General features: G+C 38.3%; 2 protein-coding genes across 3 annotated transcripts in view; one reads left to right on the top strand and one right to left on the bottom strand.

The window, feature by feature from the left end:
* The window catches only part of SKP2 (S-phase kinase associated protein 2), a 31322-nt gene extending 25914 nt beyond the window's left edge, over positions 1–5408 (bottom strand). Inside the window, exons 1-2 of the mRNA XM_037799415.1 lie at positions 5248–5408; positions 4513–4784 (exon numbers count right to left, since the gene is read on the bottom strand). Coding sequence (XP_037655343.1) covers positions 4513–4784; positions 5248–5291 — 316 coding nt within the window. The 5' untranslated portion in view covers positions 5292–5408. The remainder of the gene's footprint in view (positions 1–4512; positions 4785–5247) is intronic.
* Positions 5409–5679: 271 nt separating this feature from the next.
* LMBRD2 (LMBR1 domain containing 2) overlaps positions 5680–27454 on the top strand; it is a 97204-nt gene continuing 75429 nt past the window's right edge. The window contains exon 1 of one of the 2 annotated variants that reach the window (XM_037798965.1): positions 5680–5788. The gene's annotated coding sequence lies outside the window, so the exon portion shown is untranslated. The remainder of the gene's footprint in view (positions 5789–27454) is intronic. The other variant, XM_037798966.1, reaches the window with a different exon arrangement.

Below are 27454 nucleotides of genomic sequence, written 5' to 3'. Positions count from 1 at the left end.
TTTGGAGGGGAAAGGTCTCATCTCATGCTTGCTTTTATTTTAAGGAAGTAGTTACAACCCATGTTTCCTTTCTGGGAAACCACAAACTGATTTTGCCATCTGGGATGAGTTCACCTCTCTCTTTCATGAATCAAAAAGAGAAAGCAGTTGACCACCATGCTAGCTCTTAGTGTTTGGGGATTTTTTTGGCTAGGTGGGCAAAACTGAAAAAAGCAAAACACAGCACAAAACAAAAACGTGCATCCTTGATGAACCTCTGAGACCCACATTTTTACTACCTTAGTCCTTTACCACTAGATACTTGCTCAACCCTGGGATGTGTGAGAAGTAATGAAGAAACAAAGGAAATTATAATTTGGAGACTAGGTTACACAAGCTCTATGAGGGCAGAGACTTTTGCCTACGTTCACTGCTGTATTCTTAGTCCTTAGAATGGTGCTCAATAAATATATGCTGAATGAATGGATAAAGTAAGCTATGAAGGAAAAGAAAGACACCTGGGGAGGGCCCCATTAAAGGCTCTTTATAGAATTGATTTTGGGGACTGCTGTCTGAGACTCATTGGTGAGGCGTGAAATCAATTTAGTGAGCATTATAAGCATTTTTTTCTTTTATCAAAGAATGGACTAGAACAGAATAGAAACTACCATAATACAATTTAGTTCAGGTAAATGTAGTTTTGCTAAACTTCCATTTCAGATACACACCTAGGATTGCACCCAGGCTCAAGGCCAAGACTGTGCTGATCAGAATCTCAGGAATTTTGCACTTTGAACACGTTCCCTTGAGGATTCCGATATATTCTAAACTTTAATGTCTAAAACCTGAGAAAACCATTATTGGGTCTGGGATTTCAGGCAGTTTAACAGCCATGGAAGAGCTGATCAACAAATTAAACAGCTTTTTCAGAGCTATCATCTGTTTAAAGGGTGGGGACAGAGATTCAATGACAATGAATAAAATGTGACCGTCCTTTCTGCCCATGACTGACCTCACTGCTGAGCCATTTCCTCCCAATTCCTTCCACACACAGTCACCCTAAGGGCCAATCAGACCTGTTCTGGTACAGGTGGACCACACAGCTTTTGTCTTCCAAAATAAACATGAAGAGGATTTAGTCACCAGATGTACACCTGAGCCTGAAGTGGGCCTTGCAGAGAGAGACTGCTGAGCACAGAAACCAGAAAAATTCAGACCCCAGAGCCACTGTCCACAGATAGCTATGGAAAGCAGGTATGTTCAGTTCTACCCCAATCCTGCTAGAGTTATTAGCCACCTGTCCTGACAACTGTGGACAAAACTCCCTGGAATGATGATCCAGGCATCCTGGAGGCACTGTCCAGCTTTGTGGGGGCCCACTGGGAATCATCTACACCAGCTGTCCCTCATCCTACATCACTGACTCTACCTCCCACCCAACACATACCAATTAACGATCCATACTGTACATGATTCCATTTAGATACAAACACAGTTAGTTCCCCTCTTTGCCTTTCTCTTAGGAAACACAAACATAAAAGTCAGTATCTTTTTCTCTCCCTCACTTGACACATTTATTTTTGAAGTCAGGTTTAAATCTAGCCTCACCTTGTTCACCTCTCTCTTTTCTAAGAGCCTCCACTTTTGCCGAGAGGAAGGAGGAAAGCAGTCCCTGGACATGGGGATCACCACTGAAGCCCTTCTGCTTCCGGGAACCTTTGGGTCACTCAGGTGCCAAGGGACCACTCCCTCTGGCCTCCAGCAGAGCAGGAGTGCTACCAGTAACCTGTGCTACCTACCTGCTCCCAGTGTATCAGCCACCCTGTGAGGCCGTGCACTCCTCTTACTTAATAATTGTCTTTTCTCCTCAACTCGACATGCAAATTCCTAAGAAGGTAGCAACCACCCCTTAATCTTCTGTGTTGTTCCCCATGCCTTGCTTTAAAAATGTCTTCATAATTTACCTCTGTGTATGAATGCAGAAAGACACATACCAATCACACTCCATGTCAAGAGCTATTGGTACTGAACAAGTTATCAAAATCTGTTCATCTAAAAAGGAAGTATCTTTCACCAGTTGGTTGGTCAAGCACCAAATTGCTAGTGCTGCATTCCAGACACTAAAAATAGCAGTGACACTACAGTTTGAAGGAAAAACTCTACATTAACAGGGTCAGACTACCAGTAACAAGGACAAAAGAAAAAGTGAACTCAGCCTCCCAAATGGGTGTCAAAATTTTATAGATTTACTGGTTTTGCTTATTGAATGTTTATGATGTGCCAGGCAGTATGCTAAGGCCTTTATGTACACTCTATCATTTAATCCTCATGGCAACTTAAGAAGTATATATTTATTTCCCCTTTTCACAGGAAAAGAAACTGAGGCACAGAGACCTCAATAACTTCCCAATGTCACGCACATGGGGAAACAGCAGAATGGGGATTCAAACCCAGATCTGTTGGACTTCAAACTCGGTAGTATTGACCATAATCCTTTACTGTCTCTTTAATGCATGCAACTCTTGATGTGGATTCCCAGACTATAACTTGGAGAAGGTTCTCTTTCCTAAGAAAAAGCATCAAAAAGCACAACAATGTAAACTTAAATAACAGCACTGAATTTATATTTGAATGTGGTTAAAAGGGGAAATTTTAGGTTGTACATTTGTTAACAGAATAAAAGTTAAAAAGAAATAGGACTGTACAACACAATGACCCCTACTGTAAATGAACTATAGTTAATAGCACAGTTATAAAAATGTTCTTTCATGAGTTGTAACAAATGTACCACACATTTGTGTGTTAATAATAGGGTGGTATATGAGAACTCTTCATTTCATGCACAATTTTTCAGTAAATCTAAACTTCTCTAATAAAAAAAGAGGCAGATTTTTAGAGCAAGCAAGTAAGCAATCAACCAACTCTTCTGCAAAGAAAGCCAGATGGGAGAGTTTAGGAACATACTTATTCACCTAACTACCTTGGCTCTCCAAGACTTCATCTTTTATTTCTTAGTCTGTTTCATCTCTCTTGTCCCCCACCCATTTCGGTTTAAAGTCACTTTTTCTACAGACAATTTCAACAGCCTTCAAATTCAAAATATATCCAGAATCTGACCACTGTTTATCACTACTCCAACACCTCTGAACAATCTCCAAACGTCCACCTTCAACTCTCTACAGCTTATTCTCAGTGTTACAGCAGTGTTTCCTCTTAAAAGAAGGGTCTTTGTACTGGCTGGCTGTTGCCTCTGCTTTGAGGTTCTCTTCTCCGATATATCTGCATGGTACACTTCCTTGCCTCCTTTAAGACTTTGCTTAAAGGTCTCTCTGTTCAAATGAGGCCTCCCTTAACTACCCCATTTAAAATGGCAATCCATCTTCCCACTCCAGCACTTCCAACCCCTCTTGGCTTGCTCTATTTTTGTTTTTACCATAGCACTTATCACCTTCTAAAAAACTATATAACATACTTATTTATTATGTTTATTGTGCTTCCCCACCACCACTAAAGTGGAAGCTCCAGGTAGATAGGAATGTTTATCTGCTTCATTCACAGCTGTATCCAACATTTAGAACAATGCCTGGCATATGGTATGTCAAATATTCGCTGAATAAATTAATGTTTTATAGTAAGTAAGTAAACTAATGTTGTTTCTTTGTAGCAAGGAAAACTGATAACCCCAAGTCAGAGCACTATGTTTATACTGCTGAGGTGCTGATCCATTCTGGGGCGTACACATTCAACTGCTTGAGAAGCCTGGTAGTATGGGGGATAGGTAGTTATTAAGAGGGTAATAAAATGGTGAGTTCTATATTTCATTTAAACCACTCCGACTCTGGGGGAAGAATATAGAGAGGATATGGCTAGATATGAGTCAATTACAATATTTCTGGCAAGAGACCATGAGAGCTTGAAAACCATTTAGGAGGCAAGAAGGAAAGAAGCAATGATTGATTTGATTTTGGGGAATGGCAGGAATCTAGACTGACTCCACATTTTTAACTTGAATGACTGAACAGATGGTCCTGCAGCAATTCAGACAGAACATATCAGGAAAAGCCTATTTAGGAGTGGGCCTAGGAAAATTAGTGACCTATGCTTAGCTTAATAATCAAATACATTAGCAGTTCAACAACAAATGCCTAAAGTAATTATGGCAAAAAGCCCATCCAGAGGTATGGAGCAGCAGAATATAAACAAAAGGAATCTTGGAAGAAGATCATTGTTTATGGTCCCATTTATCAGTGACATTAAGCTAGTCCCCGCTGTGCCTTTGACCAGGCAGATTCCTCTTCAAGGAAAAAGGCAGAAATGTATTGTTTTGATTTTTAAGTCAATGATGAATGAGAAAACGTACCCACAAAGATTCCTGTAAACATCAATGACAATGACTTGAACCATTTCTTAGGAAAATAACTTCAGAATTAGGTAATTTAAAAAGGGAGCCATACTAAAGATCCCTGAACAGAGATTTGCGGACAAAATAGTTCTGCCCACCTATGTGACTGTCGGTTTTATTGCACACCTTACCTGGAAAGCTTTCTCGATTTAGCTTGGGCCTGCGGACTATCACAAATTCTTTGTCATTCCCTTTGCTCTTCTGTCGTTTTCGCGGGGGACTCTGCGGGTGACCCAGGTTCGAAAGCAGTTCCTGGGGGATGTTCTCACTGTCCACCTCTTCCTTCTCGAGGGCGGAGACCCCCATGCCTGAGAGCAGTTCAGAAGTCTTGCTAGAATCCCATCCCCACGTGAAGCTGGTGGAAACGTTGCTACTCTGATCGGGAATCTCCTGGAGGTGTTTCCTGCAGAAATGCACAATACCCACCCGTTCCTTTCAAAAACCACCGTAAATAATTCCAAGACAGGCATAAAAGAAGCTGCAAGTTATGCACTGTAGAAAACTTTCACAGCAGCTAACAGAATTGCCGCGAGTTCCTAAGAATGAAAGAGAAAATAACCCAACAAATAGAAAAGGCGTCTGGCGATCATGCAGAGGCCTCAGAAATTTCTTATGGGGAACAGACAAGGCAGGGATGGCAACCACCCAGTGATTGAAAACTCTAGCAAGAAAGTCCAATAAGGGAAGCCCCATAAAACAGCACGCTGATCACCGCGCGAAAGCATCTAACCACACTTTCCCAAAGAAGGGACTGAGCAACGATTCACATAATCACAGTATTAGTAACAGTATTAGCAAGTAGCAATAGTCGCGGCCTAAAACAAGTGGGTTCATTCATGCTCTGCCTCTTTTTGCAACTGGTTTACCTCTGCATGGCGTCCAAAGATTCGTAGGTTTTAAAAGCGTGCATTAATTGCAGAGGTGCGGACTCCGGGATTCCGCTTTGGCGCGCTGCCGGCCTGGTCCCCAGCAACGAGACCCGCGAACTCTAGCAACGTTCCATCTCGGCGGCGCGCGCAGTACTCTTCTGCCCGCTCTCCTCCGCGGCCGCGATCTACGGCCACGCTGCCTGCTGGGAATTGTAGTTCCAGCGCTGTCTTGTAGTCCCGCTTACTCGCCCCCTACTTCCTTCCCTCGCAGTTTAGCCCGCCCTTGAGATACCCACAATTCTCTACGGCTGCCGGGCCGCACGGCCCATGCGGCGGGCGGGGAAGCGGAAGCAGGTGATGCTCGGGCTGACTGGGAAATGTCAGCTACTTGACTAGGAACGGGTTTTCCTTTCCCGGGATCCCGTAGGCCTTCTGGTGACTGTCACCGCCGTCGCCTCGGAGCGTGGGTTCTAGACCCTAGGCGGCTTTGGCGGGCACGGAGTTACCCGGTTCCTTCGCTGTCTGGCGAGAACGGACGGTGAGCCTGAGGGGGTGGAATGTGCATGAAGCATTTCTGGGGGCTGGGGCCGAGCGGTGTGGGAGATGGAGGGTAGCCCGCCGTGGGGTCCACGTTCCTCGCTGCTGAGTGAAAGCAGGAGCCTAGCTCGCCTTTCAGGTGAGAGGCTGCGAGCCGCGGGCGTCACACCTGCTGTCCCTTCTCCGCCAGGGAGCTGCTTCCTCCACCGGGAAGAGGGTGGTCCTTAGGATTGGGGCTGTGGACACGGTCCTCATCTGTAAAAGAGACACTGCGACAGCCGCGCTCATCTCACAGGCTTGGAGTGAGGGCAAGTCAGATAAAGCGTGCGAAAGCGTTTTGTAAAATAAAGCGTAGCTCAAACGCTAGGCCTTGGTTTAATTTTAGAGGAGCCGGAGACTACCGTGGTTCCTGCGTGCGTTGGAAGAGCTCCGCATCCCCTTGCAGCCGTGACAAATCTCATAAATGTTAGCACAGGAATAAGTAAGGTTACCATATGTTTTGCAAAGCTCTTTCCTTACTCGGCAACGCTAGGGGCTGCCACCAAACCGGCTAGGTCCGGTTGCGTCGCCGCCTAGACGCCAGCTGCTTTAGCCTATCTGCGAAGAGTTTGGGGGCAGTTAGAGTAGGGAGCGTGTCGTATTCCAGGTAGGCTGACCATGCGGAATCCATTGTCTAAAACTGTATTATAAGCGTGACCCCGGAAAAACAGTGGAACAGAGAAAGGGAGTGAATTCCAAACTTAATAAAAATGAAGAGGATTTATAAAGTTCAGAAGTAGGCGGGCCACCTTCATCTCATACATGTAAGTTCAGTAAGGTATACGACATATCTACGAATTTCTCTGAAAAAATTACTTGCTTTATAACTGGAATTAAGCTTCCTTTGCCCAAATATGTGTTTCATCTTCAGTCCTTAGCTTGAAAAGTAACCACCTCTAGAAAGAGGATGAAATTCGTGAATTTTAGTTTGTTGTTGAACACAAGTGAGATTGGTATAAAGAAGGGATATGTTCAGAAATTGATTTTGATTGGAATTGGGTGAAGAATACTAAGCTTAGTGTCCACAGTTCATTAAACTAAAGCTAAATGGAAAATATGGGAGAAAGTAGTTACCCTCGTTTGAGATGTACATCCTTTTCTTTAATATTGGACCTCATTAGAGAAAATATTTTTAACAACAAAAAAGTTATAGTCTCCTTCAAGAAAGTGAACAAGACAGAGGGAGCTTGTCAACTAGTGGAGGAGAAAGAATAAACAAGAAAAAAATTATTTTAAATGCCTAGATGAAAATAAAATATTGAGATATAAAATAACTGGAGAAAGGCCACTTTAGATATGGATTCATAGATAAGAAGGTCTAATGGATGGGATGATTTTAAATTTAAAGATGAGAAATATCCTTGTTTGCACTCCTGGTTAGATAGACGTTTCCTGGGAACTAGGGAACTTGTATTATCTGAATTAGTGGGCATAAGGTCACTTTATAAGATTTCAGGAAGAACCCATTAAAATCAAAGCCCTTGATTTAATACTAGAATAGATATTTCACCAATAGTGTTTGCATTGATAACAGAGATGCTTCATCTTGCTAATATGGGAATATGTTTTTTGCCTTCCTTCTAGGAATGTCATTCAGTTAATATAGTAAATTAAAGTCTAAATAGGTAAACATGATTCTGTCTGATGTAAGGAATTGTGTCCATTGAAGTCTTGAAATCACCAGCCACATTCACAATTGTCTGCTGTCTTAAAGAATTGCATTGTGATTGCTACTGATGTGGAGTATACTGCTTACCTGATTGATTTAATTGGTTTAATAATACTCAGCCACACCCCATTTTTAACATTAGGAGAGTTTCATCATACAAGATGAGATGTTTGGAAGGGGCAAGGGCCGTATCATTTATGCAGAAGTAAAACCACAGCATAGTTAATTCCAAAATGGGAAATATTATCAGGGCATAGGAGGGGTCAAAAACAGAAATCATAATTGACTGAGATATGTATATTCAGTAGTGATATTTTTGAAAACAAAATATGACAAAAAATTCTATTAGCAGGGTGATAACACATTTATTTCCCTTAGTTCTGTGATAGCATGCAGTTCCTTTAGTTTTTCTTATGTTGTTTAGCTTGGGAGAACAAAAGGCTAAGAACAATTACATAGGAAGAAGTTTCTATCTGCCAGTCAAATTTCAGAAAGGATCCTGTTCTCTTGATTAATTCTAAAGTTCAGCAGTTTTGGCTGTTTAGAATGGACAGATAGAGGGAAGTGTTCTTACCCCATTCTAATTTGCTTTGTATTTTCTTTCCTACTTTTCCTATGTAGATTAAAATCACATATTATCCTAAAGTCAAGTAATGGCATTATTACCTGCAAGGTAAAAAGGCTTAGCTAAATTCTGTGTTAGACATGACTTTCTTAGCCTTCTGTGAACTATACCTTGATATAGCTAGAGGAATAATTAACAGAACATTTCTAATTTGCTCAAAATTAGATGTAAACAACCCATGTAAAATGATGTAAACAGTTGAAATTGCATTAAGAAAGCTTGTCTGGACTGGAGAAGAGACCATGTAGAATCCTAACTGTGAGTCAGGCTCTGGAGTCAGGATACCTTGGTTTAAATCACAGTGTTTCCACTTACTGGGTGTGGAACCTTGGACAAAGTACTTAACCTCTCTGTGCCCAGTTTTCTCTTCTATTAAACAGTCCTGTCTTTACAGGGTTGTTAAGGGCTAGTGCAATAAAGCTTGTTAAGTCTTAGCATAATGCTGTAACAAACACTAATGTTAGTTTTTCTTCCTTTTTAAAAAAATTATTTTGTTATTAGGAAGGATTCTAAGGATTATTCTGTAATTACCAAAATAAGTCTTGCAGTCTCTATACCTGAAATATTTAAAAAACCCATTAAAACTCATGTGTTTTTCTCTTACCCATTTAAATAGTTGCCACTTCTCTCATGTGTTGCCAGGGGTGAAAAGGTGAAACAGTGTGGTTGTATGCCTCCTTGGTTGGTCTTGTCACAGTTTGAAATTTAGTTCACTTGGTTGGTTTGCCACATCAGCTCTTAGATTGGCCTTAAAAAAAAAGATAGTGATTTTTTTTCCCATTTTTAGAGTGGGAGCAACATTCTCTTTAAGTATTCTACATCCTAAACTGAACTCTACCTATACATGGAACTCTCTAAGCATAAGAATAATGCTTGTCTTTGGAAGGTTTAAATTTTCATTGGTGGTAGAGAATTGGTGATTTTTTCATCACTCACTTGTAGTTCTGGTTCTTTGATTTTTAATTATTATGATCTTGAATTGTCTCCTAGTTTTTATTATTTCACATATCTGATACGTATTTGAGTTGATACTGAGTCTGAAGAATCATTGGCTTCCAGTCAGAAATTTTTCATTCTTTGGTTTCAGAATATTTCAGTTTCAGAATCTTTGGTTTTGACAAATTTTTGTCAGTTTTTTTGTGTGTGTTCTGATAAGTTGCTAGCAATCTGGCCGTCTTTGCTTCTTTCTTTTTCGAAAACATTTGGAATGCTTCAAGATCCAAAATTATCTTAACCTCTAATTTTCTACTCAAAGCATTTTTAACCTGAGGAACTATTTTCCCTCAAGGAAGTCAGAGCCATAAAGAACCCAAAAAGTAGTCCTTCAAGTTAATAACATTAGTAATGGAATTATGAAACCATTATAAAGGCAGTTGCAAGTAGTATTGAATAATATCTTGATGACTGGAAAAAGACTGAGTTGGATTTTAATGTTTAAAACTATTTCAAAACTAATGTTTGAAGAATAGATGTGCCTGTGCTTTTGGCACTTAATTTAATGGGTTGAATAAATTGGCATTTTGATTTTCAGTAAAATTAACTGTTTTTCTATGGTGTTAATTCCAGTCTTATGATAGCTGTAAGTCCCTTTTTCATTTCTAATGACATGGAACTGAATTTTATTTTGCCCCCAAATTTTAGTACTTTTTTTCTTTTTGTTGGTTAGTCTAAACATGTTATTTTAATATGTTATGGGTATTACTAGAAGGACCATTGTTGTGGTTAGAGGCATAGTTCCCCTTTTACCCTTGAGTATATTTTTGTCAAGCTGCATATGTTTATAGTTCAGCAAATGATCTAGAAGAGTTCACCTCTATTTTGGTGCCAAGAGGAATGGCATTGTCTTTCTGAGGACATCGGTGTGTTGAGTGCACCTTCTTGCCATAGCTCTGAGATGTGTTCTGTCACTGTCACAACAAAGAGATGAAGGGACGTTTGGGCTACCTTGCAGACCTAGGGAAATACTCTCAATATGTCAAGAGAGGCAAGGGGAACAATTTCTAGGTACTAGGCTCATTTCTTATTTTATAGGATTGAGGGTGGGCCCAGGCTGTGGTAACAATGGAGGATAATGAAGTGCAGAGCAGTTGATTTTCATTCCTAGTATTTTTGGAGAAAAAGACCATTTAGAAGAAAGTATGAAGCTATGCTCTGAGCCTTTTGAGGCAACCAGTTATCATCTGGAAGTTCATTACACAGAAGAAATTAGCAGCTAGCATTTATTGAGTACCTACTCTGTGCCTAGAACTCTTGTTTAGTGTTTTACTTTATGATCTTGTTTGATCTCAGAGCAACCTGTATGAGTCTATTAATCCTCATTTAACAGTTAAATTGCATAAAGTTACACAATTGCTGAGTAGAGTTGGGATTTGGAATCTGTGTTTGCCAAGGTAGTAAAACATTTGTATTTTATAGTAATTGTGATTTTAGGCACTGAAAAAATAACACCACAGCAAAATTTTTCATTTTCTAGTTGCTGTGTATTTTACCTTCATATTATGACATGGATTTTAAAATAACTTTAAAATACAAAATAATACACATTCACTATAAAAAAAATTACACACACAGAAGCACAAAGAAGAAAGTAGAAATCATCCCTTAACCATACTACTGTGTGACAACTACTGTTAGCTATTTTGATATATGTTGGTGCACACGTGAATGTGTGTTTCACTTTCTGCTCCCCTACTCTATCCCTGTCCCTTTGACATCTCTTGGGTTTTCTCAGGTGTCTGCATCTAGGTTGGGGCAATCCAGTGCTCTCCCTCAATTGCAGTCTGCAATGGAGTGTTACTGTTAGGTACCCTTTGACTCAGGCACAGATCCCTGTTTCTATTAGTCATGGTTATATTAGCAGGATTAGTGTTTTATGATACCCGTGGCTGCTTTTATCTAAACTGGGGAATTGTGAGACTGGTGGGCTTTTTAAATGTTACTAGGGCTGTTCAGCCCAAATATTGAGGTGATTTCTGTATTTTCATGTTTAAATTATGCTGCAGTGAGAAACAACCTTGTAGATAAAGGTTTTTCCTTAGAATAAGATTTTTAAAAGGAATTGCTAGGAAAAATAGTATATACCTTTCTTAAGGCTTTTGGTGCATGTTGCCAAATAGCTGTACAAATTGCTATACCCCTAGCAGTGTGATTTTTTCCTCTTGCTCAAGCACCACTAGGTCTTAGCATTTAGTCTGTTAATGTTTATTTGGATATCCTGTCCAAATTCATTAGTTAAGGTGGGAGGTAGTATTTAAATAAGTGGAAATGCACATGGCAGTAAAGTCAAACATTACTTAAGGATAAAAAGTGAAACAAAGTCTTCCTTCAGTGTTATCCATTTCCCCTCCACAGTTAGAGGGGTACCTTAGTTTGAGCGTCCTTGAGAGCAATCCAGTGATTTGCATCAAAAGCTTTATATCTTTGGAACCAATAATTCCAATTCTGAGAATTTTATTCACTCAGGATATTGTTATTGAGCTTCCACTATGTGCAAGTCACTGTTTGACACTCAAGATAAAGCAGTGAACAATTAAAAGTGTAAAAGCCCCAGCCCTTGAGGTTCTTACATACTAGTGGGGAAAGGTAGAGAAACATTTGGTCCAAAAGTAATTTTATATTGGCGGTAAGTGCTAAGAAGAAAGTAATAGGCTCATGTTGGGTGTAGGAAAAAGTATTCCATTAGATAAAGGGAACTGGGAGGGCCCAAAAAAGTGGCATTTGAGCAGAGGTCTGAATACAGAGATACAGTAAGCCAAGTTTATTAGAGTGGTGAAAAGTTTGGTTGATTAAAAGCTGATTAAATATCTTGATGTATACAGAGTAGCATTGTCAGCATAGCGATGTAAGAGATCCCCTGGAAAAATCTCCCCTCAGAATTATCTAATAAAAGGACAAATCCTGCTTGGATCTCTGGAGTATGAGAGGCTGGAGAAGGACTTCACAAAATGTTGAATTGAAGAACGAGAAAAAAAACAAACACCAAAACTGGGTAGGAGATTTGCATCCCGAACCCGCCAGTTCAGAACCCTCCACCTCACTCCGTCCCGTGCAGCTTGGTTGCCACACAAAAGCAACATAGCCTGGGCACGTCCTGCTGCAGATGCAGACCATAGAGGCACTCACAGCAGTGAGTTAAAACCTCATGCATATCCAAGCACAAAGACCCAAGTCCGCAGAGACCCAGGGTGGAACACAAGTGGCTGAGGAGTGCCACATGCACAAGTGCTCCAATGGAAAAAAGATCCCGTGGCAGAACTGTTGGCAAGAGGCACAGACACTCAATCCAGTGTCTGTTTGCTGGACCACCTAAATGCAAAATTGACCTTTCTGGATTGAACCCATCTGGCTCCCCAGGTTGGGATACCATAACAGGGAAGACTCCAGAGGCAGAAAAGCTTCACGAAAAAGGGAGTGTGGGGGGTTGGGGGCTGAACTGCTGCAAGGCAGAACAGGTCCCAGAACTGAAAAATGTAAAGAAAATTGGACACTGAGTGACAGAGAGAATTTAAACAAATCATAGGAACTAGGGAGAGAAATTTGCACAAAAACAAAAAGAGGAGATCAAGACTCTCAGAGAAGGAACAGAGGAAAGGAAACAGTTGCACACAAAAGGCCAACCATAAAATTGTAAGCATATCCAGGGCATACACTGGCTACTAAAGGTCCCAAATAACTTGGACCAAGAGTCAAAGAAGAGCCTTAACATAAAGTCAATCAACAATAAAACCCTAGGCAAAAGGGAGAAACTGACCTTCAGAGTTAATGCATCAAAACAATCAGATACCCAGATATCAGCAAAAAAATTATAAGCCATACAAAGAAACGGGACGATATGGCTCAGTCAAGGGAACAAATTAAAACTTCAGAGGAGACAACAGAATTTGGAACAGCTAATCAAAGAAGTTCAAACAAATCTCCTAAATCAATTCAATGCAATGAAGGAGAATAGGGATAGAAACAAACTAATAGTGTACATAGAGCTGTAGTGTATTAACAAGACAATATGTGAGCATAAGGAAGAATTTGAAAGTTTAAAAGGAAATGCACAGAAATTATAAGGATAAAAGTCGTAATAAATACTAAAAATACACTGGTGGCATACAACTGCAGATTTGAAAAGGCAGAAGAAAATCAGTACTAAAAGGACAATCAAAATCATGCAGTCAGAAGAACAAATAGAGAAAAGAATAGAAAAACTGAGTAACCTATCAGGTACTTGAGTGACAGACATTCTCTGCCCCAAAGCTCTCCTCTATATTGCTTTGTCCCACATTACCCATTTATATATTTGATGTCTGTTATCAGACATATAACTTTTTTCATGGGTGTCCCAGATGGAGAAGAGAAGGGAAAAGGAGCAGAAAGAATATTTGAGGAAATAATGGCCCTGTATTTCCCAATTCTTATGAAAGACATTATGTCAAAGAAGCACAACGTTCTCCAAACAGAATAAATCCTAACATACCGTCTCTGAGACACATGCTAATCAGAATGACAAATGCCAAAATAGAGAATTCTGAAAGCATCAAGAGAAAAGCAGTTCATCACATATGAGGGATCTTCAGTAAGACTAAGTGCCAATTTCTCATCAGAAACCTTGGAGGTGAGAAGGCAGTGCTATGATATATTTAAGGTACTGGAAGAGAAAAACTGCCAGCCATGAATTCTTTTATCTGGCAAAACTCCTTCAAAAAAGAGGGAGAGTTTAAAATATTGATAGATGGACAGAAACTGAGAAGTTTGTCAACAAAAGACCTGCCCTGCAAAAATTGCTGAAGGAAGCTCTTCATGTTGAAAGGAAAAGACAGGAGAAGAGTGGCTTGCAGTATTGTAAAGAAGTAAAGATTTTCAGTACAGGTAACTAAAAGGGTAAATTCAAAACCCAATAGTACTGTATTCTCAATACATGACACTACCCTTTAACTCCTGTAAGAGTCAGAATACAGTTGAACAGGAAAAAGTCATATGTCTGATTACAGACATCAAATATATAAATGGGTAATGTGGGACAAAGCAATATAGAGGAGAGCTTTGGGGCAGAGAATGTGTATATTATTGAAGCTAAGTTGGTATCTTTTCAAATTAGTAGGCTCCAGGTGTAAGTTGTATAATACAAACCCCAGGGTAAACACAAAGAAAGTATTTTAAAAATATACAGAAAGAGAAATGAGAAAGGAATCGCTCAGCTGCATCACAAAAGATGAACTATACAGAAAAAGGAGGTTGCAGTAAAGGAAAAATGAGACTGCTCAAAGCAAATACCATGTAATGGATCAGGTTAGACAGTGACAATTGATTACTTAACAATTTTGAGGCCTGGAAAATGTCATATCAAGGCATCATCAAGGCAAAGCTTTCTCCCTGAAGAGTGGCTGCCAGCAATCCTTGGTTCTTCTGCCACATGACAAGGTACATGGTAGTGTCTGCTGGTCTCTACCTTCTCTACCAGGTTTCATTTATTTCACCTTCTTGCTTCCATGTATTCTCTCTCTGTATTCATTTCATTTATAAAAGACCCCAGTACTAGGATTAAGACTCATCCTAAATGAGATGGGTCACACCTTTACTGAAGTAGCCTAATCAACATTTCCTACTTAAAATGTTTTTGTGCCCACAGGAATAGATTAGATTTAAGAACATGGTTTTCTGGAGTACATACAGCTTCAAACCACCACAACAAAGACCTAACTGTACAACTGGAGGAACTAGAAAAAGAACAGCAAACTAAATCCATAGCAAGTAGAAGGAAGGAAATAACAGATTGGAACAGATATCACTGAAACAGAGTATTTTAAAAAAAGCAGTAGAGAGCATTACCAAAACCCAAAGTTGGTTCTTTGAAAAGATTGATAAGATTGACAAACCTTTATCTAGACTGACAGAAGACAGAGAGAGAGAAGATGCAGATAAATAAAATCAGAAATGATAGAGGGGACATTACTGCTGCCTTGACAGAAATTAAAAGATCATAAAAGGATATTATAAACAGGCAATAAATTGGAAAACCTGGAGTAAATGGAAAAATTCCTTGAAACACATGTGAACAACCTATACTGACTCTAGAAGAAATAGAAGATCTCAATAGACAAATTACAAGTAAAGACATTGAATTAGTCATCAAAGACCAGGACCAGATGACTTCACAGGTGAATTCTATCAAACATTCCAAGAAGAATTAACACCAATCCTGCTCAGACTCTTCCAAAAAAATAGAAAACACTGCCTAACTCATTTTATGAGGCCAATACCACTCTAATACCAAAGTCTGATAAAGATACTACAAGAAAAGAAAATTGCACACCAATTTCTCTTATGAATATAGATGCAAAATTTCTCAACAAAATAACTAGCAAATATAATCCAACAGCATATTAAAAGAATTATACACCACGATGAAGTGGGTGAGATTCATTCCAGGTATACAAAGATGGTTCAACAAAAGAAAATCAATTGATGTAACATGCTACATTAACAAAACAAAGGGAAAAAACCACATGATTTCAATTGATGCAGAAAGGCATTTGACAAAATCCAGCATCCTTTCTTGACCAAAACTTGTAGAAAAATAAGGATAGAGGGAAACTTCCTCAACACGATAAAGGGCATATGTGAAGAAACCACTGCTGACATCATAGTCAGTGGTGAAAGACTGAATGCTTTCCCTTTATGATATGGTACAAGACAAGGATGCTCAGTGTTAGCATTGTTATTCAACATTGTGCTAGACATTCTGGTCCAAGCAACTAGGCAAGAAAAAGAAAAGGCAACCAAATTGGAAAGGAAAAAGTTAAATTTTCCCTGTTGGCAGATGACACAATCCTATATATATAGAGAGAGTCCTGAAAAATCCACGGCAAAGATCCTAGAGCTAATAAATGAATTCTGCAAAGCGACAGGGTACAAGATCACCACACAAAAATCAGTGGTGTTTCTGTACCCTAGAAATAAGCAATCTGAGGTAAAAATGGAAAAAAAAAATCCATTTACAATAGAAATTAAAAGAATCAAATATCTAGGAATAAATTTAACCAGGGATGTAAAGAATATATACACAGAAAACCGTAAGATTTTGCTAAAAAGTAATGAAAGAGTATCTAAATAAATGGAAGAACATTCCATGCTCATACATAGAAAGACTAAATATTGTTAAGATGTCAGTTCTCCCTAAAATGATTTACAGATTCAGCACAATCCCAATTAAAATTGTAACAGCCTACTTTGCAGAAATGGAAAAACCAAAATTGAATTTATTCCAGAGGAGAAAGGGCCCTGAATAGCCAAAAAAATCTTGATAAATAAGAACAAAGTTTAAAGACTCGTATTTCCCGACTTTAAAACTTACTACAAAGCTACAGTAGTCAAAACAGCATGATACTGGCACAAGGAAAGATCTATAGACCAATGGAATTGAATTGAGAGTTCAGAAGTAGACCCTCATATCTGTGGCCAGTTGATTTTTGAAAAGGCTGCCAGATCCACTGCACTGAGAAAGAATAATCTTTTCAACAAATGGTGTTGGGACAACTAAATATCGGTATGCAAAAGAATGAAGGAGGTCCCTTATCTCATACCATATACAAAATTAACTCACAATGGATCAAAGAACTCAATATAGAACCAGTGCTATACAACTCCAAAAGTAAAGTGTAGGGAAGCATCTTCAAGATCTTGTGTTAGGCATTGGTTTCTTAGACTTTACACCCAAAGCACATGCAACAATGGAAAAAATGGATGAATGGTAACTCATCAAAATTAAAAAGTCTTTTGCATGAAAGGACATTATCCTGAAAGTGAAAAGACAACCTACTCAATGGGAGAAAATATTTGGAAACCACATATCCGGTAAGGGTCTAATATCTAGAATGTATAAAGTAATCCTACAACTCAACAATAAAAAGGCAAACAACCCAGTTTTTAAAATGGGCAAAAGACTTGCTGGACATTTCTCCAAAGGGCATATACAAATGGCTAAAAAGCACATGAAAAGATGTTCAGCGTCATTTGCTGTTAAGGAAATGCAACTGAAAACCACAATGAGATACCATTCTACACCCACTAGAATGGCTATTATGAGAAAGCAAAAGAGAAGATTCGAAGTGTTGGAGAGGAAGTGGAGGAATAGGAACACTCATCCATTGCTAGTGGCAATGTAAAATGCTGTAGCCACTTGGAAGACAGTTTGGTTGTTCCTCAGAAAGCTAAGTATAGAATTATATGACCAGGCAATCCCACTTCTGGGTATATATACCCAACAGAATTGAAAGCAAGGACTTGAACAGATAATTGCACACTGATGTTCACAGTGACATTATTCACAACTGCCAGAAGATGTAAGCAATCCAAGTGTCCATCATCCAAAGAATTGATAAACAAAATGTGTATACATACAATGGAATATTATTCAGCTGTGAAAAGGAATTTCTGATTCATGCAATAGCATGGATGAACCTTGAAGATGTTACATTAAATGAAATAAGCCAGACAGATATTGCATGAACTCACAGATGAAATAATCAGAATAAGCAAACTCATAAAGGCAGAATCTAGGATATAGTTTACTGTGGGCTTTGTTGTGGGTAGGGAATGGGGAATTAATGTGTAAATTGTACACAATTTCAATATGGGTTGATTGTAAAGTTTTAGTAGTGGATGGTGATAGTAGCAGAACATCATGAATGTAATTAACAGCACTGAATTATATATGTGCATTTGGTTAAAAGGGGAAACTATGTTTTGTATGTGTTATTAGAATCAAAAGAAAAAACAGTACAACACAGTGAACCCTATTGGAAACAATGGACTATAGTTAATAGTACAATTTTAAGGATATTCTTTTATGAGTTATGATAAATGTACCACACTGATGTGAGGTGTCATTAACAGGGTGGTATATGGGAACTGTATTTTGTATATTTAATGTGTGATATTTTTAGAAACCTACAGCTTCTCTGAGAAAACAATTAATAAAATGATGCCATCAAGAAAATTTAAAATTCCATATGAAAACTTACACAAAATTTGCATCCATTAGATTTCTATTCATTCCTGATTTAGAAGAACATTCTACTTAAGAAAAAAAGTTAATCAGAGGAAAAGAGAAAAATTATTTTTTTGTTATAACAAGGGAATAGACAGAGCAAGGAAAAATCTGTTCTTTCTTTCTTGCATTACATCATAAGTATTGTCGCATGATTTTTTTTATGAAACATCCCTATAGGAGAACAGGGCAAGCTCTCATTTCTGAACCCCGAATGAAAATGGAGAATTACTACAATATAAGGACTGTCTATCACTTTAGATACACAGGGCAGAGGAATGTTGAGACCGGATCATTTCCAAAGTGCTAGACTGTGACAAATCCCTTTTGGTTTCCCCTTTCTTAAATTCGGGGAGGGGGGTTCAGATCTCTCCTTGGACTTTTGAAACAGTTCACCTGTAAAGGAGAGAAACGTCACCATCACAGGTCTAAACTACCAATGGTGTACTATCTGACAGTTTTGTTACATAGAAAATAAAGGGACTTTGATGGGGAAAAAAAGTTGATTACGTATCATTTTCAACTTGTAATCCTGAGAATTGTTCATTTCATTATGCCTTTCCTCCTACGGTTATTTTCTTTTGTTCTGACTGCAAGAATACTTTGATTAGTCTTTATTTACAGGCTATGTTATTAAATGCTTTAATAATAAACATTTTTAAAGCTTTACTACAAAGAGCAATAAGATATTTATTTGTTGACCCTTACTCTAAGTTAATATTATTATCTACATATTACTATCTTGTGAAGTCATTCAGGGATTTATTTTTACCTTCTGAATTTCCTTTAGTCCAGTTACAGGCCATTTAGTTTAAAATAAGACAATGAGATCATAGTCAACAATCATTGGCATTTCTCTGTTTCAGCAAACAAAGAGTTGAAGAATTGACTATCCTAGTGGTAGTTAAAACCTTTGTACCCATAGAGTAATAGAAATATATTTACCAAAGTTTACTTACTCTGCCACACCAAAAACAAATACCTCAGCAAGCAAATTGTTTCTTTTTGTGTTGCTGCTCAAAGAATCATTGCTGAGTGAGCCACTGGGCCCCATCCTTAAATAATGGACAAATAGAAGGATTAGGAGAAAGATGAAGTTTGGAAGTGTTAGGAAGGAATTTGACCTGGTGGAAGGGAACTCTGAGGCATATTGTGGTAGTCTGGAGCTGTTATGTACCCCAGAAAAGTCCATGTTCTTTCAATCCATTCTTCTGGGTACAGACCTGTTATGGGTGGGACCTTTTGATTAGATTGTTTCAATTGAGATGACCCAACCCATTCAAGGTACGTCTTAATCCTTTACTTATTGGAGTCCTTTATAAGAGGATAATAGGCAGAGACATTTGGGGAGAGAAATGTCCTGGAGATGCTAAGAAAGGACCCACAGAAGCTGAGAGAGAAAGCCACTGAAACCGGAAGATAAACCTGGGAGAGAAGGATCAGAAGACCATGTGCTTTTCCATCTGACAGAGGAATCCCAAATACCAGTGGCCTTTCTTCAGAGAAGATATCTTCCTCTTGATACCTTAATTTGGACATTTTCATGGCCTTAGAACTGTAAATTTGTAAATTAATAAATCCCCATTGTAAAAGCCAACCCATTTCTGGTATATTACATTCTTGAAGCTTTAGCAAAACAAAACACATATGTAGTCTTTTGTAATGTGCTGTATCTTAGCTTCTGCCTCTATAATTCCTTGTCTCCTCATTTCTTTTTTTCTTTGTGTCTATTATATCTGTTGTGAAGATCTGTTTAGATTGTGCATCTTCATTTCATGTACTCTGCATACTCTTGGAAAGGACTTGAATTTAAGTGAATTTCTTGCCTAGCAAATGGTACTTGTGCCCTGTTAGCCACATGCTTGTGGTACATGTGCCCACTGGTGATATATGCATGGGTGTGTCTTCTATTGTCTAGTTAGTTAATATGATACCTTTATCTCATGTATGGAAGAACTATATACCTTTTGAGGTCATGAAAGATTTTGAAAACCAAATATTATTCACAGATTTTTAATTTGCGTAACATGATTTGACATTCCTACATCTCTTCTGTGCTATTTCTATTTTCTATTGCATAATTAATTTTATAGATTGGTTTCTTATTATACATTGTATACATTAGTTTTTAAATGTGTAGTAGTATTTTTCTTCAAGTAATGTTTGTGTAGTAGTATATGTAATAGTAATTTGCATCAAGAAGTGTTTCATTATTTCACTTATTTAGGTGCTCACTTAGTGACAACCTGTTTTTTCCCAGAATCTTCTTTTAGTACGCATCTTTCTTAAGGCATAATATTGCCATTTTTAATCGAATGGTCCACTGTTAATCACAGATTTTGCCTTTTAATCATTATATAAAAGGATTTTATTGAGATTCCCCTACAACTAAATATTGTTTGAAGAGATACAATGTTTACATAAGGGAAATCATGTTTTCCAGTTTAACCGTTATTAACATCTATTCAGTTTATCTAAACCAAAGCTTGAAATATTATGTATTATCATCTGAATCATGCTGAAACTCATGTCACTGTTTTTCATTATCAGGCACTGGAAATAGGTACATTATACCTGTTTTGGTTTGCTAAAGCTGACGAAATGCAGTATACCAGAAATGGACTGACTTTTAACAAGGGAGATTTATTAGCTTACAAATTTACAGTTCTAAGACCATGAAAATGTCCAACTCAAGGCATCAACAAGATGACATCTGGACTCTGAAGGCAGGCTGCCAACATCTGGGACATATGTGTCACATGAGAAGGCGCATGGCCAGCATCTGCTGGACCTTTTCTCTCTCGCTCTCCCAGGTTTTGTTGCTTTCAGCTTCTGGCTTCAGTGGCTTCCTCTCTGTTTTCTGTGGGTCCTCTCTTAGCTTCTTCAGGGCTTTTCTCTAAACTTCTCTGAATTTCATCTCTTAGTTTCTCTGTGTGTTTTATCCTTTTATAAGGGACTTCAGTAAGATGATTAAGAACCACCCCAGGACACTCCTCAACTGAAACAACCTAATCAATAGATCTAAACCCACAGGAATGGATTAAAAGAACATGACTTTTTCTGGGGTACATACCACATCAAACTACCACAGTACTCATAATTTCATTTTTCATGGAATATGTGTTTAATGTCTTACAAGTTTTGTACTACTTTAGATCATTAAAGTTTTTTATATGTAATATATGTGTGTGTGTATATATATATATATTTATTTTTTTGCTGTACATTATGATTCTTGAGGAGCCTTATTAATGAAGTGTTAATTACTTTGTTCTGCCTTTACTTGGATACCCCAGGAATAAATAAGCAAAAATACTTTGCCTTTTGGAGAAATTGTTTGTTTTTTTATAAGCCAGTCTTGAATTATCCAATCTTTGTTTATTTTTATTAGATTTTAATAAATAGCTTATGAATTAGAATTTAATATACAAATAACTACATCAGATAGCGCCCCTAGCTTTGAACAGAAAATTATATAGTTGAAATAGACAAAATAGACTATAGACTTTGGAAAGTGCTATTATTCTAGAGCTCTAAAATACAGTTCCTCACTTGAATTTAGGTACAAGGTCAAACATAAAGACTTCGAAACTATTATTTTCTTGGGTCAGGGGAACCCTTATTTTCATCTCCAATCCCATAGGACCTCTGGGCCTAACTTGTTATATCAAGGCTCCAGGAGTTTAGATTCAAAAGAAAGAGATAAGCAGAATAAAGGCCACCGAAAGATGTCCATGCCAGAATTCCTGGAACTGGTAAATATGATTGGATTATCAAGGTGGGCCCAGTTTAATTACATGAGTCTGTAAAAGCAGAGCTTTCTCCCAGTTGATGGAAGACAAAGAAGTTAGAGAGATTTCAAGTGTGGTGAGGATTCAATACTCCATTGCTGCTTCTGAGATGTAGAAGGCCACACACAAGGACCAGAGAGAGGTCTCTAGAAGGTCCTGGTAGATGCCAAATGACAATCAGTAAGAAAATAGGACCTTGGTTGTATATCTAGAGGTAACTAAGTTCTGCCAACTCCTTGAATGAGCTTGGAAGCAGACTCTTCTCCAGAACCTCCAGAAAGGAACACAACCCTACTGGCATCTTAATTTCAGTCTTGTGAAACACTAAGCCGAGAACTCATCTGAGCCATGCTGTGCTTGTACTTCTGATCCACAGAAACTGTGAGATAGTAAATGGATATTGTTCTTTTTTTAAATTCGGTTTTATTCAGATAAATTCACATACCGTACAGTCATCCATGGTATACAACTAACTGTTCACAATACCATCATATAGTTGTGCATTTATCAGCCATATCTATTTTTGAACATTTTCCTTACACCAAAAAGAATAAAAATAGGAATAAAAAATAAAAGTAAAAAAGAACACCCAAATCATCTCCCCATCCCACCCTATTTTTCATTTAGTTGTTGTCCCCATTGTTCTACTAATCCATCCATACACTGGATGAAGGGAGTGTGATCCACAGGGTTTTCACAATCACACTATCACCCCTTGTAAGCTACATTGTTATACAGTCATCTTCAAGAGTCAAGGCTACTGGGTTGCAGTTTGATAGTTTTAGGTATTTACTTCTAGCTATTCCAGTACCCTAAAACCTAAAAGGAGATATCCCATATGCATAAGAATGCCCACCAGAGTGATCTCTCAACTACATTTGAAATCTCTCAATGACTGAAACTTTTTGTTTCATTTCGCTTCCCTATTTGGTCCAGAAGATGTTCTCAATCTCACAATGCTGAGTCCAGGTTCATCCCCAGGAGTTGTAACCTGCGTTGCCAGAGAGACTTACACCCCCGTGAGTCAGGTCCCACGTAGTGGGGAGGGCAGCGAGTTACCTGCTGACTTGGATTAGCTAGAGCGAGAGGGCCACATCTGAGCAACAAAGAGGTACTCTGGGGGAGATTCTTAAGCACAATTATAAGCAGGTTTAGCCTCTCCTTTGTAGCAACGAGCTTCCTAAGGACAAGCCTCAAGATAGAGGGCTTGGCATACCAAACTGTCAGTCCTCAATGCTTGTGAGAACATCAACAACAATGCAGGTGAGGAAGTCCAACAGTTCTGCATTTCGCCCAGCTCCTCAGGGGGCCCCTGCATATATATTTTTATTCTCTGCCCAAATTACTTCCAGGTATGTCACTATTTCACACTAACCTGTACAACCCTACAAGATCTCGCTTCCTGTTCAAAGTTCCATGTAATTATGGTGTTTGAATAAGCTGACTGCAAGTTAAATTGTTTACTGTACTACAGAAAATACAGATCCTGCACCAAATAAACGTCTCTTTCCTTGGTCTCACATGGAAGCTGAAGTTTTAAAACACAACCAGTATTTTATTCTTTGGCCCAGTTTGCCCTAGTCCTAACCAGATCTGCTTCAATCATATCTCTGATTGAAATCTGGACTCTTTCTCATCTTTTTTAACAGTTGCTGTATGTGCTAATACTGACATTCATATCTGCCGAGCTCTAGCTCTGAGTTTCAGGTGTCACACAGACATCCAAAGTTCCAGAGACTGATCAGGTTATAGACAAAGGGATCAGCATCTCAGAATCTGGAGATAGCCATTACAATTCAGGAATAGATGTGACTGCTGTAAGAGCTTACAATCTACGAACCTTTACAATAAGCGTTCCCCTGATAAGCTGTGCTCTGAGATTCAATTCTGAGTTTACACATTGTGGTTAGTCCATATTGGTGAGGCATTATAATGTTTGCCTTTGTTTCCGCCATACTTCACTCGATGTGCTGTCTGCAGGAACCTTTCACCTCGTTGCATGTCTCATAGCTTCATTCCTCCTCTCAGTTGTTCAATATTCCACTGTATGCATACACCACACTTCACCATTCGGTTCCTCAGTTGATGTACCCTTAGGCCACTTCCACCTGTTGCAGATCATGAATACTACCTCCATTAAACACCAGTGTGCAAATGTCCATTAATGTCCCTGCTCTCAGATCTTCTAAGTATATACTCCATAATGAGGTTGTAGGACCTTGTGGCACCCCATACTTAGCTTCTTGTGGACCACCACACTGTCCTTCAGAAAGGCTACACCATTCTGCCTACTCACCAACAGTATATAAGTACATCCCTCTCTCCATGTTTTCTCTAGCACTTTTATCCCTATTTATATTTTTTCCTACAGTTTTATAGAGATGTATTCAAATACCATACAATTATCCACAGTGTACAATCCGTTGTTCACGGTATCATCATATAGTTATGCATTTATCACCACAGTCAACACTTGAACATATTGATTACTATGCAAAAAAAATTTTTTTTAAAGAATAATAAAAAAATGTAAATAAAACATCATACAATAATATATAATACTAAGGTCAGTCAGTAACACCACTATCAAGAATCCCATATCCCTCCCCTATATCCCCCTCTCATACACATTTAGCTTTGGTATGTTGCCTTTGTTACATTTAATGGAAGCATATTACAATGTTACTGTTGACCATAGGCTCCAGTTTGCTTTGATTATACTTTTTCCCCAATACCATCCCTTTTTCAACACTTTGCATGCTTGATATTCATTTGTTCTCCCACATGTAAAAACCTTTTTATATGTGTACATTTAGTGACAATCACTGACACTCCAGTTTTTGCCAGTGTATACACTCCCAGTCTTTATCGTCTATCTTTACCTCTGGTGTCATACATGCCCCTAGCCTCTTTCAGCTTTACTCATGGACATCTTTGTTCAGTGTACTTAAAATATTGTGTTACCATCATACAGCATTATGCGATCTATTTCTGAATCTATACAGTCAATGCTGTTGAACATTCTTTAGTCCTTCAGCATCAAATGCCTAATTTTTACCCTCTTTCTATCTCCTGGTATCCTGTGTTCTCAGCTTTTAACTCTCAAACTATGCTCATTAATGTTAGTTCATATTAGTGGACCATACGTATTTGTCCTTTTGTTTCTGGCTAACTGCTCAACATAACATTCTCAAAGTTCATCTACATTATTACATGTTCCGTGACTTTATTCTTTCTCATAGCTGTGTAATTTTCATAGTGTGTATATACCATAGTTGCTTATCCACTTGTCTGTTGATGGGACATTTGGGCTGTTTCCATCTCTTGACAATTGTGACTATGATGCTGTAAACATCGGTTTGCAAATGTCCATTCATGTCTCGACTTTCAGTTCCTCTGGGTATATACCTAGGAATAGGATTGCTGGATCATCAGCAATTCTATGCTTAGCTTCCTGAGGAACTGCCACACTGCCTTCCAGAGTGGTTGCACCATTCTACATTCCCACCAACAGTGAAGAAGTGTGCCTGTTTCTGCACATCCTCTCCAGCACTTGTAATTTTTCGATAATGGCGATTCTGGTAGGTGTGAGATGATACCTCATTGTGGTTTTGATTTGCATATCCCTAATAGCCAGTGAAGTTGAGCATTTTTTTGTATGTTTTTGAGCCATTTGTATTTCCTCTTCAGAAAACTATCTGTCCATGTCTTTTGCCCATTTTTTAATTGGATTGTTTGTCTTTCTGTTGTTGAGTTGTAGGATCCCTTTATATATTCAGGATATTGAACCCTAATCTGATATGTGGTTTCCAAATATTGTCTCCCATTGTGATGGCTGCCTTTTTACTTTCCTGAGAAAGTCCTTTGATGCCCAAAAGTGTTTAAGTTCAAGGAGATCCCATTTGTCTGTTTCTTCTTTGGTTGCAATGTGTAAGAAACCACCTCTTATCCTAAGATCTTTAAGATATTGCCCTACATTATCTTCTAAGAGTCTTATGGTCTTGGTGCTAATGTTTAGGTCTTTGATCCATTTCGAGTTAATTTTTGTATAAGGTGTGAGATAGGAGTCTTCTTTCATTCTTTTGGAAATGGATATCCAGTTCTCTAAACACCATTTATTGAAGAGGCTGCTCTGTCCCAGTTGCTTTGGCTTGACTGCCTTATCAAAGACCAGTTGTCTGTAGATGCAAAGGTCTATTTCTGAACACTCAGTTTGATTCCGTTGGTCAGTATATCTATCCTTATGCCAGTACCAAGCTATTTGGATCACTGTAGCTTTGTAATATGTTTCAAAGTCAGGTAGTGCGAGACCTCCCAGTTCGTTCCTCTTTCTCAAGATATTCTTGGCTGTTTGGGGCACGTTGCCCTTCCAAAACTTTGGTTATTGGTTTTTCTGTTTCTGCAAATTAAGTTGTTGGGATTTTAATTCACATTGCATTGAATCTATAAATTAGTTCAGATAGAATTGAAATCTTAACTATATTTAGTCTTCCAATCCATGAGCATGGTATGTTCTTCCATTTTTTTAGGTCTTGTTCCATTTCTTTTAGCAGTTTCTTGTAGTTTTCTTTGTTTGGTCTTTTGTGGCCTTGGTTAAGTTTATCCCTAAATACTTGATTCTTTTGGTTGCTATTGTAAATGGATATTTTTTTCTTGATTTCCTCCTCTTGTTGCACATTACTTGTGTATAGGAACACTACAGATTTTTGCATCTTGATCTTGTAGCCTGCCATTTTGCTGTATTCATTGATTAGTTGTAATAGCTTTGCTGTAGATTTTTCTGGATTTTCTACATATAGAATCATGTCATCTGCAATGAGTGATAGTCTTACTTCTTCCTCCCCAATTTGGATGCCTTTTATTTCTTTTTCTTGCCTAACTTTTTTACCTAGAACTTCCAGCACAATGTTGAATAACAGTGGTGACAGTGGGCATCCCTGTCTTGTTCCTGATCTTGGAGGGAAAGCTTTCAGTCTTTCCCCATTGAGTATGATGTTAGCTGTGGGTGTTTCATATATTGCCTTTATCATATTGAGAAAGTTCCCTTCTTTTCCTGACCTTTGAAGTGTTTTCATCAGGAACGGAAGTTGAATTTTGTCATATGCCTTTTCTGCATTGATCGAGATGATCATGTGTTTCTTCCACTTTGATTTGTTGATGTGATGTATTACTTTAATTGATTTTCTTTTGTTGAACCAGCCTTGCGTACATGGTATAAATCCCACCAGGTTGTGGTGTATAATTCTTTTAATGTCCTGCTGGATGCAGTTTGCAAAAATTTTGGTGAGGGTTTTTGCATCTGTATGCATTAAAGAGATTGGTCTATAATTTTATTTTTGTAGTATCGTTGTCTGACTGGTATTAGGGTGATTTTGGCTTCATAGAATGACTTAGGTAACTTTCCCTCCTCTTCAATTTTTTTGAAGAGTTTGAGCAGGATTGTTACTAATGCTTTCTTGAATGCTTGGTAGAAGTCACATGTGAAGCCATCTGGTCCTGGACTTTTC

The sequence above is a fragment of the Choloepus didactylus genome, chromosome 11 (assembly GCF_015220235.1).
Source record: "Choloepus didactylus isolate mChoDid1 chromosome 11, mChoDid1.pri, whole genome shotgun sequence".
Classification (NCBI taxonomy): domain Eukaryota; kingdom Metazoa; phylum Chordata; class Mammalia; order Pilosa; family Megalonychidae; genus Choloepus; species Choloepus didactylus.
Note: the sequence above shows the minus strand (reverse complement) of the source record. Positions and strands in the feature narration are given on the sequence as shown.